The 13,687-nt window shown below is 39.3% G+C and overlaps 1 protein-coding gene across 3 annotated transcripts in view; it reads right to left on the bottom strand.

The window, feature by feature from the left end:
• LOC137276711 (calpain-2 catalytic subunit-like) overlaps window positions 1-4,382 on the bottom strand; it is a 34,786-nt gene extending 30,404 nt beyond the window's left edge. For 2 of the 3 annotated variants that reach the window (XM_067808337.1, XM_067808339.1), the window contains exons 1-2: window positions 4,188-4,322; window positions 2,628-2,977 (exon numbers count right to left, since the gene is read on the bottom strand). In XM_067808337.1, the coding sequence (XP_067664438.1) occupies window positions 2,628-2,765 (138 nt within the window). In that variant the 5' untranslated portion in view covers window positions 2,766-2,977; window positions 4,188-4,322. Of the gene's footprint in view, window positions 1-2,627; window positions 2,978-3,934 lie in introns of all 3 variants that reach the window. The other variant, XM_067808338.1, reaches the window with a different exon arrangement.
• Window positions 4,383-13,687: the final 9,305 nt, after the last annotated feature.

Raw genomic sequence — 13,687 nt, 5'->3', positions numbered from 1 at the left:
TGTTGTTACCTGTTTCAGCAACGACAGATCAACTAAGGGTCAGTTTAGTGACTCTAAGTTGACTGTGGCGTCGTATCACTGCATTGTAGAGCAATCACCCCATTCAGACACATTATACTGGCTCAGAGCCGACCAGTCCTTGATATATCCATATTTCCAAGTACCGCATTTTAACGTATTTTGGTATGATACGGCCAGGAATCAAACCCGCGACGTTCTACTATTCAGGCGGAAGCGCTAACCACTAAACCAAGGAGGCGGTCCAAGAAGCCAAAGAAATGCAATGTTATGTAATTGGTTACCTTCAAGAACATGACGTCGGAAGTATGTACTATGGACGTCAATCAATTGGACATTAACGTGATCTGACAATTATAATGTTCACCATTATACACAAAGTTATAATTATGTAACAGTACAGCAGCGACGTGCCGTCGGTCACGATTTACATCAGGGCAATTCAATGTACAACCTAGGAGGGCGATTACTGTAAAGTCAAGCATCGTCGTACACAACAGCACAGACAGTAAACTGCTTGACTGTAATCGTTCCTCTTCTTACTAAGAGTATAGTAAAGTTCTAAGGCTTAAACACCTTGAAATGTCCTTGATAATGCAAATGGCAATGTTAAAATCATTTGGCTTAATACATATGATCTTCCATAAGGGATCCACACACAATGTAAGTGAAAACTGTCCATTCATATTGTGCACAAATAAAACACTATGTAATTATAAACATCAACGCCAGGTAATAATAAATATTTAGTGTAAATTGGAACAAATCATGTTGCAAATCCAAGGCAAATGATGGTAATTATATGATATTGGTGACTTCGTGTGTCTCATATTTCAATCTCGAACAATATCATTTAAATCAAATCTTAATGCTTGCTTGTGCAACACAAACCTGGGGGCACCATAATACATGCCGTCAAACCACGATAACACGATAATGCCATACCGCCATTATCACAGCACAATTCCTGGCCAATCACCACATCCAGACAATGGTTTAGCAGCCTTTTGGTCCTGATTTAAATTCAGCTGAACATCTCTGTTACGAGTTAGACGAGGCCTTCGTCAAGGCCAAATTGGGCGGCAATCGGTGACCCCGTGTATATATATATATAAACTGGACATTAAGTACATCCCCAACCAGACCATGACTATTCTTTTCTTCTGTCAGTCACCCCAGGAAATGTATGAACAATTTGTGAAGGGTTCCTACTTTGGTAAACATATATGATACTCTTCTTTGTCAAATTAAGGTCGCGTGAAAACGACAAAAACTTCACTAAATTCTGTTTTCGTCCACATTAGGTAAACGTCCAAATCAATATCTAGTCTACCTTTACATTAGATTAACCATCATCTAGTTACCTTTGCCCACAGATGAAAGCACAACACAATTGCCATAATAATGAAAACTGCAAGAAATTCGGTCGATTTCTGACATTTTTAGGTATTCGCCTGCTGCAGATATGGGCTTCTACTAAACTATTCTTTCCTATCGATTCAACTGGGACTGAAGTGGCCTGTTTCTTTTTATGCTGTGTGGCATATGGTTCTTGTTACACAGTCATAAGGAAGCTGGGAACAGCTAAGTAGTGCGCTTACGGTACAGGTCTAACACTTGCAGCGTTTAATGTTCGACTGCATTACGTCATTTCACAGAAGAAACAAATGTCCATACACGTGAACTTTTCGGGAATACACTTGTCATCATACCGCTGAATGCGACTGTATAGATGAAGTGCACGTTCTGCTTTGCTTCTGTAGCTATGGAAGTGTTCTGTAGTTATAGAAGCAGATCTTAAACGAGAGCATATGTGTGGAGTTAGAAAGAGGGGGCTATTACCCCACCTTGGCGGTCCAGGATTCAGTCATATAGGCCTTGTGTATTTTGTTCATTCATTACACAATTTGACATCGACAAAAACAAATTCCTGACCGGACATGGTTACATAATGTGGAAAATGGTTCGCAACTATGCATCCCGTCGTAGATGGGTTATTTAAGGGAATATACTGCACGTTCATGTGCCCCCGTGGCAAGCCTGTAATCTATCCTTCTAATACATTCGATGTTCCAGTACGCCACGGTATTGGCATCTGGACACCCTTGCTTCGGGAAGACGACAAAGACAGGGTCACTGTCCCAAAGCTTCACTTCTTCCCTAAGCTTACTTCAGCATTCTCTCTTATATCGTCCTTCGTGTATCTGGCACATACAGTTCGAAGTTAGGCACGTTCAATACTTAATGTAGTGAAAAACAAACGTCGTAATATTGGAAATGAGATTTAAGTATCCATGGAGAGTTTGAATCTATTGCTTCAAATATAAACCGTAAGTCATGCTTTCGGAAAACATGAATCGTGGTCTGTCCCACCCAATAAAGTAGTGTTTGAGATTGAGGTTAGAAATGTTTTTGTATGAGAAAAGGAAATGTGGAACAATGAAATCGAGATGCATTCAGCCATATATTGCCTTCTTGAATGGCAATCGTTCACTTGTTTTCTGATCACAACAGCTATTGCAAGGTTAACGAGAGATCAACGACAACAAGCCATTGGACGTCCATCGACGTTCCTTCTGGCTTTCAGTATATATTTACAAATAGCTTACCTTATTACCAGCGGCAACAATGCTAGTCCACTTCCGAGGATTTATCCTGTCTTGCTTGTCAATGATGTTTGGGTAGATCAGCTTGGCTGGTGGCCAGGCTAGGGACTGATCTGCTTCCATTGATGCTGAGCATCCCATGATACATTGCCCCGGATCTTTTCATTGCAGGTGAGTTGTCACCCCTCTACTACGGGGAGACACCTGCTTTACAAATTTCACAGGTAAAATGCACATGCGGTATTAATTACGACTTGTGATTGGCTCTTGGAGCGGGATCGGGGTGATGATGAAGCCTCTCATAATTTTCATCCCATCAGTAACTTTCGTTTGACGTCCAGAGAGTGCACCATCTTGAAATGAAAATACAGATACTGAAACCAGTGTTGAGAGACAGTAAAACATGTCCTCGCGCTTCAAATATTAGTGTAACACTGCACAGTAGGACCACCGCCTTAATATAAAATCATGTCAACGTTTTGTTGATGTAGCATACGATGCTGGTGCATATATTAACTAACTACGTTTCAAATGACCAAAAATATGCCCGTGTTTTAAGGTCCTTGTTCTTCAAGACCAATTTCCTCTCGGGAAGTACAGATAAAGGTAAACTTCTCTCTGAAACTACTACTACTACTACTACTACTACTACTACTACGTAGTAGTAGTAGTAGTAGTAGTAGTAGTAGTAGTAGAGACATTAACAAAAACGAAATCTGTATGATGACAGTGGTGTTACATTGAACTGACAGCCAACACTCTCCAACAGTAGATTTGGAGAAGTTTCGGAAAAAATAATTTGACGCCATATTTCAATTCCCATTTTAAACTAATACCAGAAACGACAACACATATAATTGTCTGTGTTTTTGTTTGTTTTTTTTTCTTTGTTAGTTTGCTGTATATTGTCGCAATCCGCAGTTTCCAAGTAGAAATAAATCGAGTCTGGACCAGACAATCCTGTGATTAGCATCATGAAAATCGATCTACGCATTTGGGATGCGATAACATGTCAACCGTGTCAGTGAGCCCTTGGTTTTGCAGTCCTCAAATATGTTCTACGGGCATAGGTATAACGCATGCATCAAGTCAGCGAGACTAACCACCCGATCTCATCAAAGCATGGCTCGCTGAAGACAACTTACAGCAAGTATCTTCAATAAGATTAACGTGTACAACATTTTACCTTAATGAGTGTTACATTTAAAGCAAGCTCAGTGTGACTTCAGTGAAGATCGCATACATCATATTGCATGACCCAGTTATTTTTCAGTGGACTGAGGAACAAAATCCTGGAAATTTATACTTACGTTGACTCACATTATAGTGTATCCCTTGCTGTTCTCAACAAAGAGTATAAGCAGTTGGTTCCTCCTCTTTCGACGTTAAATGTATTATTCATTCAACAGCAACCAGATATTGCCTGTTGTCTTTCATATATGTCAACGTATCCATATTGTATTGAGAGAAAAGCACGTACACCAATCAAACGGCTCTGAAGGCTGGTGGCTAACATCCGCCATAGGAAGGTTTCGTTAAGGATTACATATAAAGGTAACCTACCTTTTCTGAAAGTGGTTACAGTGGTAAATATGAGTTCCCTGTAAACGAATCCTCAAGACTCCACTGAGTGGAATACCTGTCGTCTGCTCATATGCCGTCTGCTCTGCACGATGCTCGTGCCACGCGCTGTTGGTCGGATATTGATTCTGGCTGCTACGTCATCTGGATTCTGCCGATACTTTAGCTGTTGGAATTAACAGGGAAATTGCTACTTCTGTCAATCAACGCCTTCGGTTTACGTGGTGAAAGGTAGAAAACGAAGCTTATGTGAAATGGTTGCCATGGTTCGCTCGTCACTGTGTAAAATCGGCCAAACATCGTTCACATGTTGACATAATAACATCCAGCGTTAGATTTGATTAAGTCTAAACCATCGTATCCCTCGGGCTACCATCATGTTTGGCCCTGACAAGCAATTAATCATGACTACCCTTTAAATCTTATTGACGTTCTTTTCTTATTCCATAATTTCGAAAACAAAAGGTTTCCCTGTTAGTGAGATTTATTTCTTCTTGTGTAATTTATATACTGCTCGTTCAATGCCAAACAGATCAAATTTAGTGTATTGTAGATACACTTCCTGTAACACGTTATGTTTCATCAACATCCCCTTGCCTGTAATACAAAGTTTTTTTTCTGATATCCAAACAAATGAATATAATGACTGTTGATATGATGAGTTAACTTTGAAGGACATCGTGTGGTTGTTATGATGTTTGCAAAACAAATGTACAGTCAGATGCTTGATATATAGTTACAAGTGTTTGATAATCTGTTACCGGAGTAATCAAGTTGACCAAGAAACACCGAGCGATCCGAAACATATGGGGTATCAACTTAACAAAAGTAAAGGTGCAAGAACGATTCCTTAGCTAATACCCTACTCAGGGTAATTAACATCATATAACTTACTTAATGAGTAAATCAGGGGTATCAGCCTGATGGTTATGGAGTTAGATCTTCATGTCAGGATCCCTTTAATAGGATAGGCACAAGAATATTGAACAAGGCCTTTATATTGGTGGAACATTTATACAGCGTAGGGCCACGTTCACGTAACACCTTGTTGCTTACTGTATTTATAATAAAACAGAAGGGGTAGCCGTGTGGTTAAATCCCTCAGTTGTCATGCGAATACCCGGGTTTGATTCCCAACATGGATACAATCTGAGAAGCCCTTTCTTGTATCCCCCAACCGTGATATTTGCTGGAATATTGCTAAAAGCGAAAACCAAGATGACTCATTCACAAATAACTCCAAAGTTGGTTTACAGCAGTGTCAGCTGTAAAGCGGTTATACAAATTTTATCATTTCTCAATTTTCCATCGTAGTTTGTCGACAGCTATTCCGCTCGCTGAGGCGTGTCAGCTAAGTATGGGTTTGAATCTGCTTCGTCATTTATTTGTCATCTTCTCTCGATCACTTTGGTTTTAGACCAAGGTTGGACCATACGTACTTAGCGACCTCCAACTGATTAGTCACGGAATTTATTTGTTTTCTTTGTTTGAAAACATCCCTCTGTGCACCAGGAGTATCAGGATGAAGGTGCTATTACTAAATGAACTCTTTCAAGCTCATATCCAAGCGTTTGACAATCGACATTTCCAGTCAATTAATCTCCTAGAAGGCATTGAGGCACTTAATTCAGGGACTCGTGGCACGCAATTAATCGTTTACGGTAACCGGATCATTACCCAATAGCCATCACAAAGATGTATTAATGGAAGTACTAAATTAAACCTTTGTAGGTGGCAACAATTACAATATGGAGCCACCATTACCAGTGTGCGAAATAGCTTCTGGTCCGCTATCCCGTGGCTAGCAAACTTTCAGTCGGGCAAGTAAATCTCCACAGTCACTCGCCCGACTAGCTTGTCAACTTTCATAGGGTCATTTTGTAAATATGTCACTCTCGAGGTGTGTTAAGCTATAATACAGTTTAAATCATGGAAAATTATGGCCTGGTAAAAATGATCATCATATTGGCAGCTTAACAATGAAACCAGTGTCATGTCTGCAATATCGGATTCTCATCTCTTTGTAATCTTTTGCTTCGTTCCTACATTCAGATTTCGAGCCAGTGAATTATTTTGTGGGTTTGTAACTTTTCAGGATAGCTAGCCCGGCTAACAAAATTTGGAAACTATTTCGAGCACTGACCATTACACTACTTTCTAGGAGTGCACGCTCTCGGATTTCGATCTGAACTTCAAAGTTGCTCTTCTCTGGGAGTTACAAATATTGATCTGACGCGTACGTTTCCTCAGGAAGAGGATCAACACGTCAGCTCCGTTGTCCTCCTTAAAATTGGCCCTTCAACAACTCCTGCTTGTTGAATGAGGCAAATAACGGGATCAGTTGGGCAGACTCGCTGACTTGGTTGACACATGTCCTCTCATCCTAACTATGCAAATCAGTTCTCGTATTGTTGTAAACTAGAGAGTTAAGTCCAGATTTGATCACTATCAGACCGCCGCCATATAGCTGGAATATTGCTAATTTAAACAACAAACAAACAAAACTCCTTGGAGACATTAGGTAGAAAAGACATGACACATTCTACTGTTCATGGTGAAGGAGACTCGGTGGCTTGGCGGAATCAGTGTCATCTTTTCCCCATCGCATGAAACATGTTTTGCCATTGATCAACCTTTCGCAAACACTATCACTAAATCATCACTAATGTGATGTTCTTCCATAAATATATAATAGTTAGAATTCATCGACTTTAAGTAGAAATTGTCTTTAGATGTAGAAATGATTTTGTCGCATTTATCTATTTGTCTGGTCATGGCTCCAGTAAAGCAGTCCGCAATGTTGAAGCTAGAATATTGCTTACTATTGTGAAGTTTACAAGCAAAATAATGTACTATAAACTAATTTCACAATCTGACAGTTGTTTAGATTTCTCCAAGAGTAAGCATGGGAATAATTGAGAGACTTTCCGCTCAATTTTAAGTGAGTAAGTGAGTGTAAATGCACTCTCTGGTTAAGAATGCTGCCATGGGCACCAAACAAACACGTACTTATATAATGAACTAGGGTGGGTTGCGACTTTGTTTGCGACAGGTAGAGTTTGAAATGCTTGCCTTTTACCCGACATCATTTGTCATCATTGATTCATGGTGGTCCGTTCATGTGACTTTGTCTAGCAGCAAATAGCTGCCAGGATGTTGATACAAGGATGTTGCGTTCAGCAATAATCACTCTCATATGATCGTCATCACTATTTGGGTTTTACGGCCGATGGAACCTGATTCGGTAGGTAATCGAGATGGGTCATCACAGGGCGTTGACGTTTCGAATGAACCTAAATGGTCCATTTTGCAATACACTGTTGAATAGCCTGTTGAGCAATACAGTAGTTATGTAAGACAAAGGGTGGGTTGTTAACTATAAATAGTAAATCACATACAAACATGTAAACAACTCGACAGTATTATGTATGAGTAGTTCACAACAATACATCTCAAGTCTTACAAAAGTCTGAGAACTTTAGGCTTTCAGTCAACGGTAAATTAGCACGCCAAGAATGTTGATAAACAAGTCCCATATTTCCACAAAGAATGTGTTTTCACGGTAAAAGTAGATCATCATGTCAAAAAGTAGAATGTTCATTCTTTGCTTGGTTGACCACTTAAATAGGACTTTGATGTATGTGTCAGCGTCGTCGTGGAGTTGAAGCTAATGCTGATTGATGTGTAGGGGAATACAGTTCCTGTAGGCGTCCTCGGACAGCGGGCTGTTAGTGGGTATTGTCCAGGTATCGACCAAACAAAGCAACTATAGTCACCAACTACCGAAATGTTGTACGTGAGAACAATCAATACGCACAGTACACGTTTTAATTTAAGAGCTTTACATTGATCAACATGTCAGTTGTTCACATTACATTTAGAAAGGACAATAAAGGTCTAAGATGATTTGATTTATTTACAAAGAGTTGATTAGACGGTTCTTGTAAATGTTTTGAACACCGTGGTGAAATGGTTTTAAAGAATCGATCTGTGCAAACGTTATCTTTTACCATTTTGTTTAGTGAACACCGAAGGCGGTTATAAAATTGCCTCAATAAAGTAAACATAATTTTTATACAGTGTTGTTATAAATGAGGTTGTGGATGCACAAATAACACATGCTTATAGACACTTTATGCTTAAACATGAATCGGTACCTCTATAGTGGGCTTTTCGTCATCATGACAAGGGTTGATAACAACCAATAACTGAACATCCTGTACCCACTACTAAGTGCTACCCTTGAGAGACATGCGACGAATTAGTTTGGCAGCATCAGTCACAGGAACTACACCAATATCATTGTTCAGCGAATTTGAATAATCACATGTTTAGTCTCCACCTTGAAATCTACATTCTGTGTACAATAGAATGAAGCGGCAAATATCTAACTTCTTCAAGATGGAAAGTCAGATGAGGACAAATTTATGGTCTTTTTCATTCAGATGATGAGACGTTTCGATAGAGATTCTTGTATTGTTGTCAGTTTAGTCCACTGACAGTCCAGTAACGGTATATTATGGGGACAGCATAAATCAAAACTCGTTTTGAGTATATTACCCACATTGCATGAGAAGGAAGAGTTGAGAAGGAACGTTAAGAATCCAGATCGATATGATGCAAGCCAAATAATGACTACCTGTTGTGAAAAATAAGTCTGAACATGGTGCTGAAAGCACGCTTCTTAATCCCTTCAAATCAGTTAATCGAGCCAATGATCAGCGGATCCTGTGGCTCTTTTCGAACGCAACTGCGAATGCCTTATTGTTCAAAAATTAGACTAGAATTCAGTTGTATCGTTTCAATTTCACCATGAACGTAGGACATATGCTTGTGCTGACTTCTTTCTGTGTTTCGAAATGTTTGATAAGATGCTTAAATGTTTCTGGTCGGCCATATCAACTTTGATAAACATGTATGGATTAGGTGTACACGAACGTGCGAAAGGACAAGTGTGTGATTTTACGGCGTATCTTTCAGTTCCTTTAACACGTCATTTAGTTGGTTTGTTTAATGCCGCACTGAACATTGCTCCAGCTATGTGGTGGCAGTCTGTAAATAATCCGTTCATCAAGAGAAGATCATCGATCTACGCAGTTGCGACATAATGACATGTGTCAATGACGTCAGCGAACCTGGCCATCCGATATCCTCTGTCGCCTCAAACGGTAAGCATGGGATGTATCAGATAGATTTTTACCTAGTATTGTTGGTACATTTCGTGGTACTTCTTCCGTTGCAATGTCCTTTTTATTCAGACTTTAGAAGTAATACTCTTGCCATATGTTATTGAGCTGCGCCGACCTCTACCAAAGAGATATTTGCTTTTTAAATTGGATAATACATTATTAACTGTTTTGCAAAGTATGTTTTCCTCGTTTTCAAAACGTGCGAATTCGAAGTTTTTTCAAGTCAAGATAATGATAACATGTATTTATATATGTATTGACTTTAACTATATCTATTCATTACAACTGTTGTTCCTGAAAATAAACACTAATGTTATATTGCGTGTATACGTAAAATGGGTCGGGGACCTCATTTACTTCTGTATAAAGTTTATCAGGGGTCTTAGTGTGGTGAACTGAGCTGGCTGCTGGAAGCATAAAGTTCTTGTTTTAAGCAAATTCCACAATAAGTTGCACACACACCCCTTCATCGACCTCTCCGTTTGAATCGAAGAGCAAGAAACGTCAAGCTGCTTTTCTTGAGATCTCTGAAAAGGACAGAACTGCTTTTCGTGACAGAAAAAAATGGAATCCGAGCTCTCTTATGAACTGTATATTTTGCAGCGTGTTTGATATGGTTTTGTATTTTTGTTTGTTTAACGCCACACCCGGAAATACGCCAGTTTTACAGCGTTGATCTGTGGATAATCAGGTCTAGATCACACAATCCAGTGATCAACATCATGTGCACCGATCTACACAAATGGGATACGGTGCCATGAGTCAGCCAAGTTCTCGAGGCTTGACCACATTAGTCTTACAACATCTGTTATCTATGTCCAGTGTGTTCACAGGTTGAAAACCTTGGATACAGTGTTGTTCCTATTTCAGAAAGATGCGCTATGATTGCCCAATGCCATTTAGGAAGTGGTCAAATGTAACATATGTTATATTTGGAATTATACTTTCTTGGTAACCCACACCCTCAGAGTCAAGCAGCTAATCGCCAGCAAGCGACTTTGTGTGCTGACGATTAGCTGCTTGACTCTGAGGGTGCGGGTTTCGAATCCTGGATTTGACCAAACTCATAAAAAGTACTAGAAATTGTACTTTACCAGGAAAGTATAATCCCAACTATCACATATGTTAGAGGCGCTATGTCCCGGCTGTTGTCAGTGTACATACCTAGCAGATGACGATAATGCTGCTTCCTACAAAGTGGTGCAATTGCATCGATAATATTTGATGAATAGTCTTATCACAACTGACTCTTCTGACTAAATCTTTACTTGGAGACTCTAAAAGATGAGTGGAGTGTCAGTAACAGTGTCAGTGTCTGGAGCGGGTAGAGGGTTAATATGTAAAGTCACATCGGCAATGATAGAGATAGCGACAAAGACAGGGGACGATCATTCATATTATTTGCGCAAAGCGAAGACTGTAATATCAGACGATGGTATGTCAGTAGCAAATGACGAGTTCGTTGTGTTCTGGTTAGTGATGCGTCCCCCACATCTCACCTCCTGTCGTCGCTCAAACCTTCTTCTGCACGCCAGTAGACCCTTGTACAACTATCAGCGCTCTCCAGATGAACCTCGACCGAGAACAGTACAATACATGTACAGTTATATTCTAATATATGCTGTCTGTACTTGTTTACTGCGTACAAGTGGAGGTCGCGGCCGCGTATTGTGCTCCTTCAATCGGTTGTGTAAATTTCTGCGACTAATTGCCCTGAACTCAGACAATGTCCGCGCTGCTAATGTGACGGGGTGGTATGGATCCTGCACTCATCGGTTATCGTGGTCTTATGATGACCTGTTTATGGCACGTCATGACAGGCATGTTGTGTTTCGACTTGCGTTAAGGTCTCTCTGATTGTGCAGATTTGTTACAAGACTTGTTTTGCTTTAGGATGTTTCAGTACCAATACAAAGTGTGCAAGCACACAATTTCACTCCTGTAACTAGAATGAATTAGTTTGGGTTTAAGCCGCTTTCAGCAATAATACAGCATGAGACACCCAAAATGGGCCTCATACATTATACCCGCATTAGGTTTTCAGCGTGACATGCGAACGCTGAAACACACGTGACTTAAAGATTGAATGTGTTAAATAGTGCTCAAATATGATGTTCCGAAGCTCATTAGTCGTATTGCCAAATTTGTGAATAAATCCCTAAAATGATCTTGTCAATGGTTCAATTCGTGATTTTGGTCATATATTTTCAAGTGGTATTTTATTGCGTTACCTACGAATACAGTGTTAACTGACCCTGTTACATTAGCTTATGTGTTACTTTTTACAGCATTAATATGTACAGTACTCAAATGCAGTGGTGTTACTTAATGTTTCTGACAAGGTATAATGTAACGAAATGTTAGAAAATCAGAGTCTGATTTCATGAGAAAATAACGTGACCTACAAATACCATTAAATATGTTGCTGTTTCCACAGACGAACACATTGGTGAATGATCTCCTGAGTTCAAGGGCAAAGGGCAACAAGATATACGTGTTCCACATCTGAAGATTTTCTGCGTTTACGAACAAAACACGCAAAATAGTGTTACCTGTATTAGAAGGTAAACGTTAACTCCCAAATGCTACCTTGATGGAGTAACGTGACGTGTTCCGTTTGGAAGTCATCATAGATGAGATCAGATAGCATCTTGGTGATTAGTAAGTCTATGTTACATTTTCTATAAGAATATATATATATATTATGTTTTAAATCTTATTATTGTAAATATTGTAAATGCCTCAGACTGCATGTGGAATGGACATGGGTGCTACAATTAGTAAGACATGGTGTGCCACGGGGATCTGACCTTTTGATTTATCAAAGATATGTTTTATTTTCAGATAACTCGTTTTTGTAGTTAAGAATTTCAATAAGTGTCGATTTAACAGCCATTTTCGTAGCAAACAAATAAGGACAGTTAATGCAGGGTTACATTTCAGTAATATAATAATAACGGATTTATAGAGCGCCTAGTTTCAAATAATATTGCTCAATGGCGCTATAGATAGAAAAGATTGTAGACAAAGCCTATGGAAAAGAGAGTTTGAAAAGATGAGTTTTGAGTGCAGTTTGAAGGCGTCAGTAGAGGCTATATGTTTTAGGGTGAGTGGTAGAATGTTCCAGAGAGAGGGGGCTGCAGCAGGGAGCGCTCTTGATCCCATGGTAGTTTTGACGTGAGGCTGTGTAAGCAGCAAGGAGGTTGACGAGCGGAGAAATCGACTTTGAACACGGAAATGAAGGAGACTTTTGAGATATTTAGAAAAGTTATTTTCATAGATGCAGCTGTGTGTGAGAAGAAGAAGTTTGTATTGAATTCTGCTTGATACAGGAAGCCGGTGAGGTGCTCGGAGGATAGTAAGACGTATAATTTCAAACTGTTCGGTCTTTTAATAAACCGCCTTTGATTTGGCTTGACATATAAAAACATTTACGAATTAAAAGGAATTATGCGATATTTGTTACCTAAAGTCTTCCACTCAGGGATTTTTATGCATTTTCAAATTTGTTTTACTTACCGATAGTTCCACCCGTTGTTTCCCAGATGAATAAGATGGACATGTAACTATGATTTGTTTGTAAAAAGAACGCATAGTGGTCCTATCTCACTTACACCAGACAAAGGTAACAAAATGGTTCTATTTTCGTCAAGCTTGAGGATATAAAACACGAAAGAAGCCATGACATGGCTTTAGACTTTGTACATTCATTAACCTATTGTGCATACAAAACAAGCTGTGAATTTGGATGTTAGGCAGCATACAATCCATCTAATATCAAGATATGACGTTGATATAAATAGGTGATTCAGAAAATGAAGCTTCAGCTTCACTGATCCACTAGTCACTTTTAGAGATGATGACAACTGACTTTCACAAGAGGCAAACATGTTGACTTTACATTGGTAAAAAGTATTACAAGATGCAAGCAATATTCTGTTTTGTACACCTTTTACCTAGCTGTGTACACTTTTCGCTTGAATGGACATGTACGTTTTGATCAAAATCAAGAAAATATGTATATGTCACGTGTATTTCATAACGAGGACTCAATATGTCAACGGTCACTTTATGTCTCCTTAGTTCGCTCTCCTTAGTTAGCTCTCTTAAGTGATGATTTGGACCCATCTTCTTATAAATTTCCTTTCTTTTGAACTGCTTAACTGCTTCATGGATGAAAATCTAACACAATATTATGCGCTCACAGACTTTAATAGCGAAATACTGAAAGCTGTCGCATTTGATAACTTTAAAGAAAGGACGCTCTCGGGTGGACTATTTCATATAGTGTAA

The sequence above is a fragment of the Haliotis asinina genome, chromosome 3 (genome assembly GCF_037392515.1).
Source record: "Haliotis asinina isolate JCU_RB_2024 chromosome 3, JCU_Hal_asi_v2, whole genome shotgun sequence".
NCBI classification, from domain to species: Eukaryota; Metazoa; Mollusca; class Gastropoda; order Lepetellida; family Haliotidae; genus Haliotis; species Haliotis asinina.
Note: the sequence above shows the minus strand (reverse complement) of the source record. Positions and strands in the feature narration are given on the sequence as shown.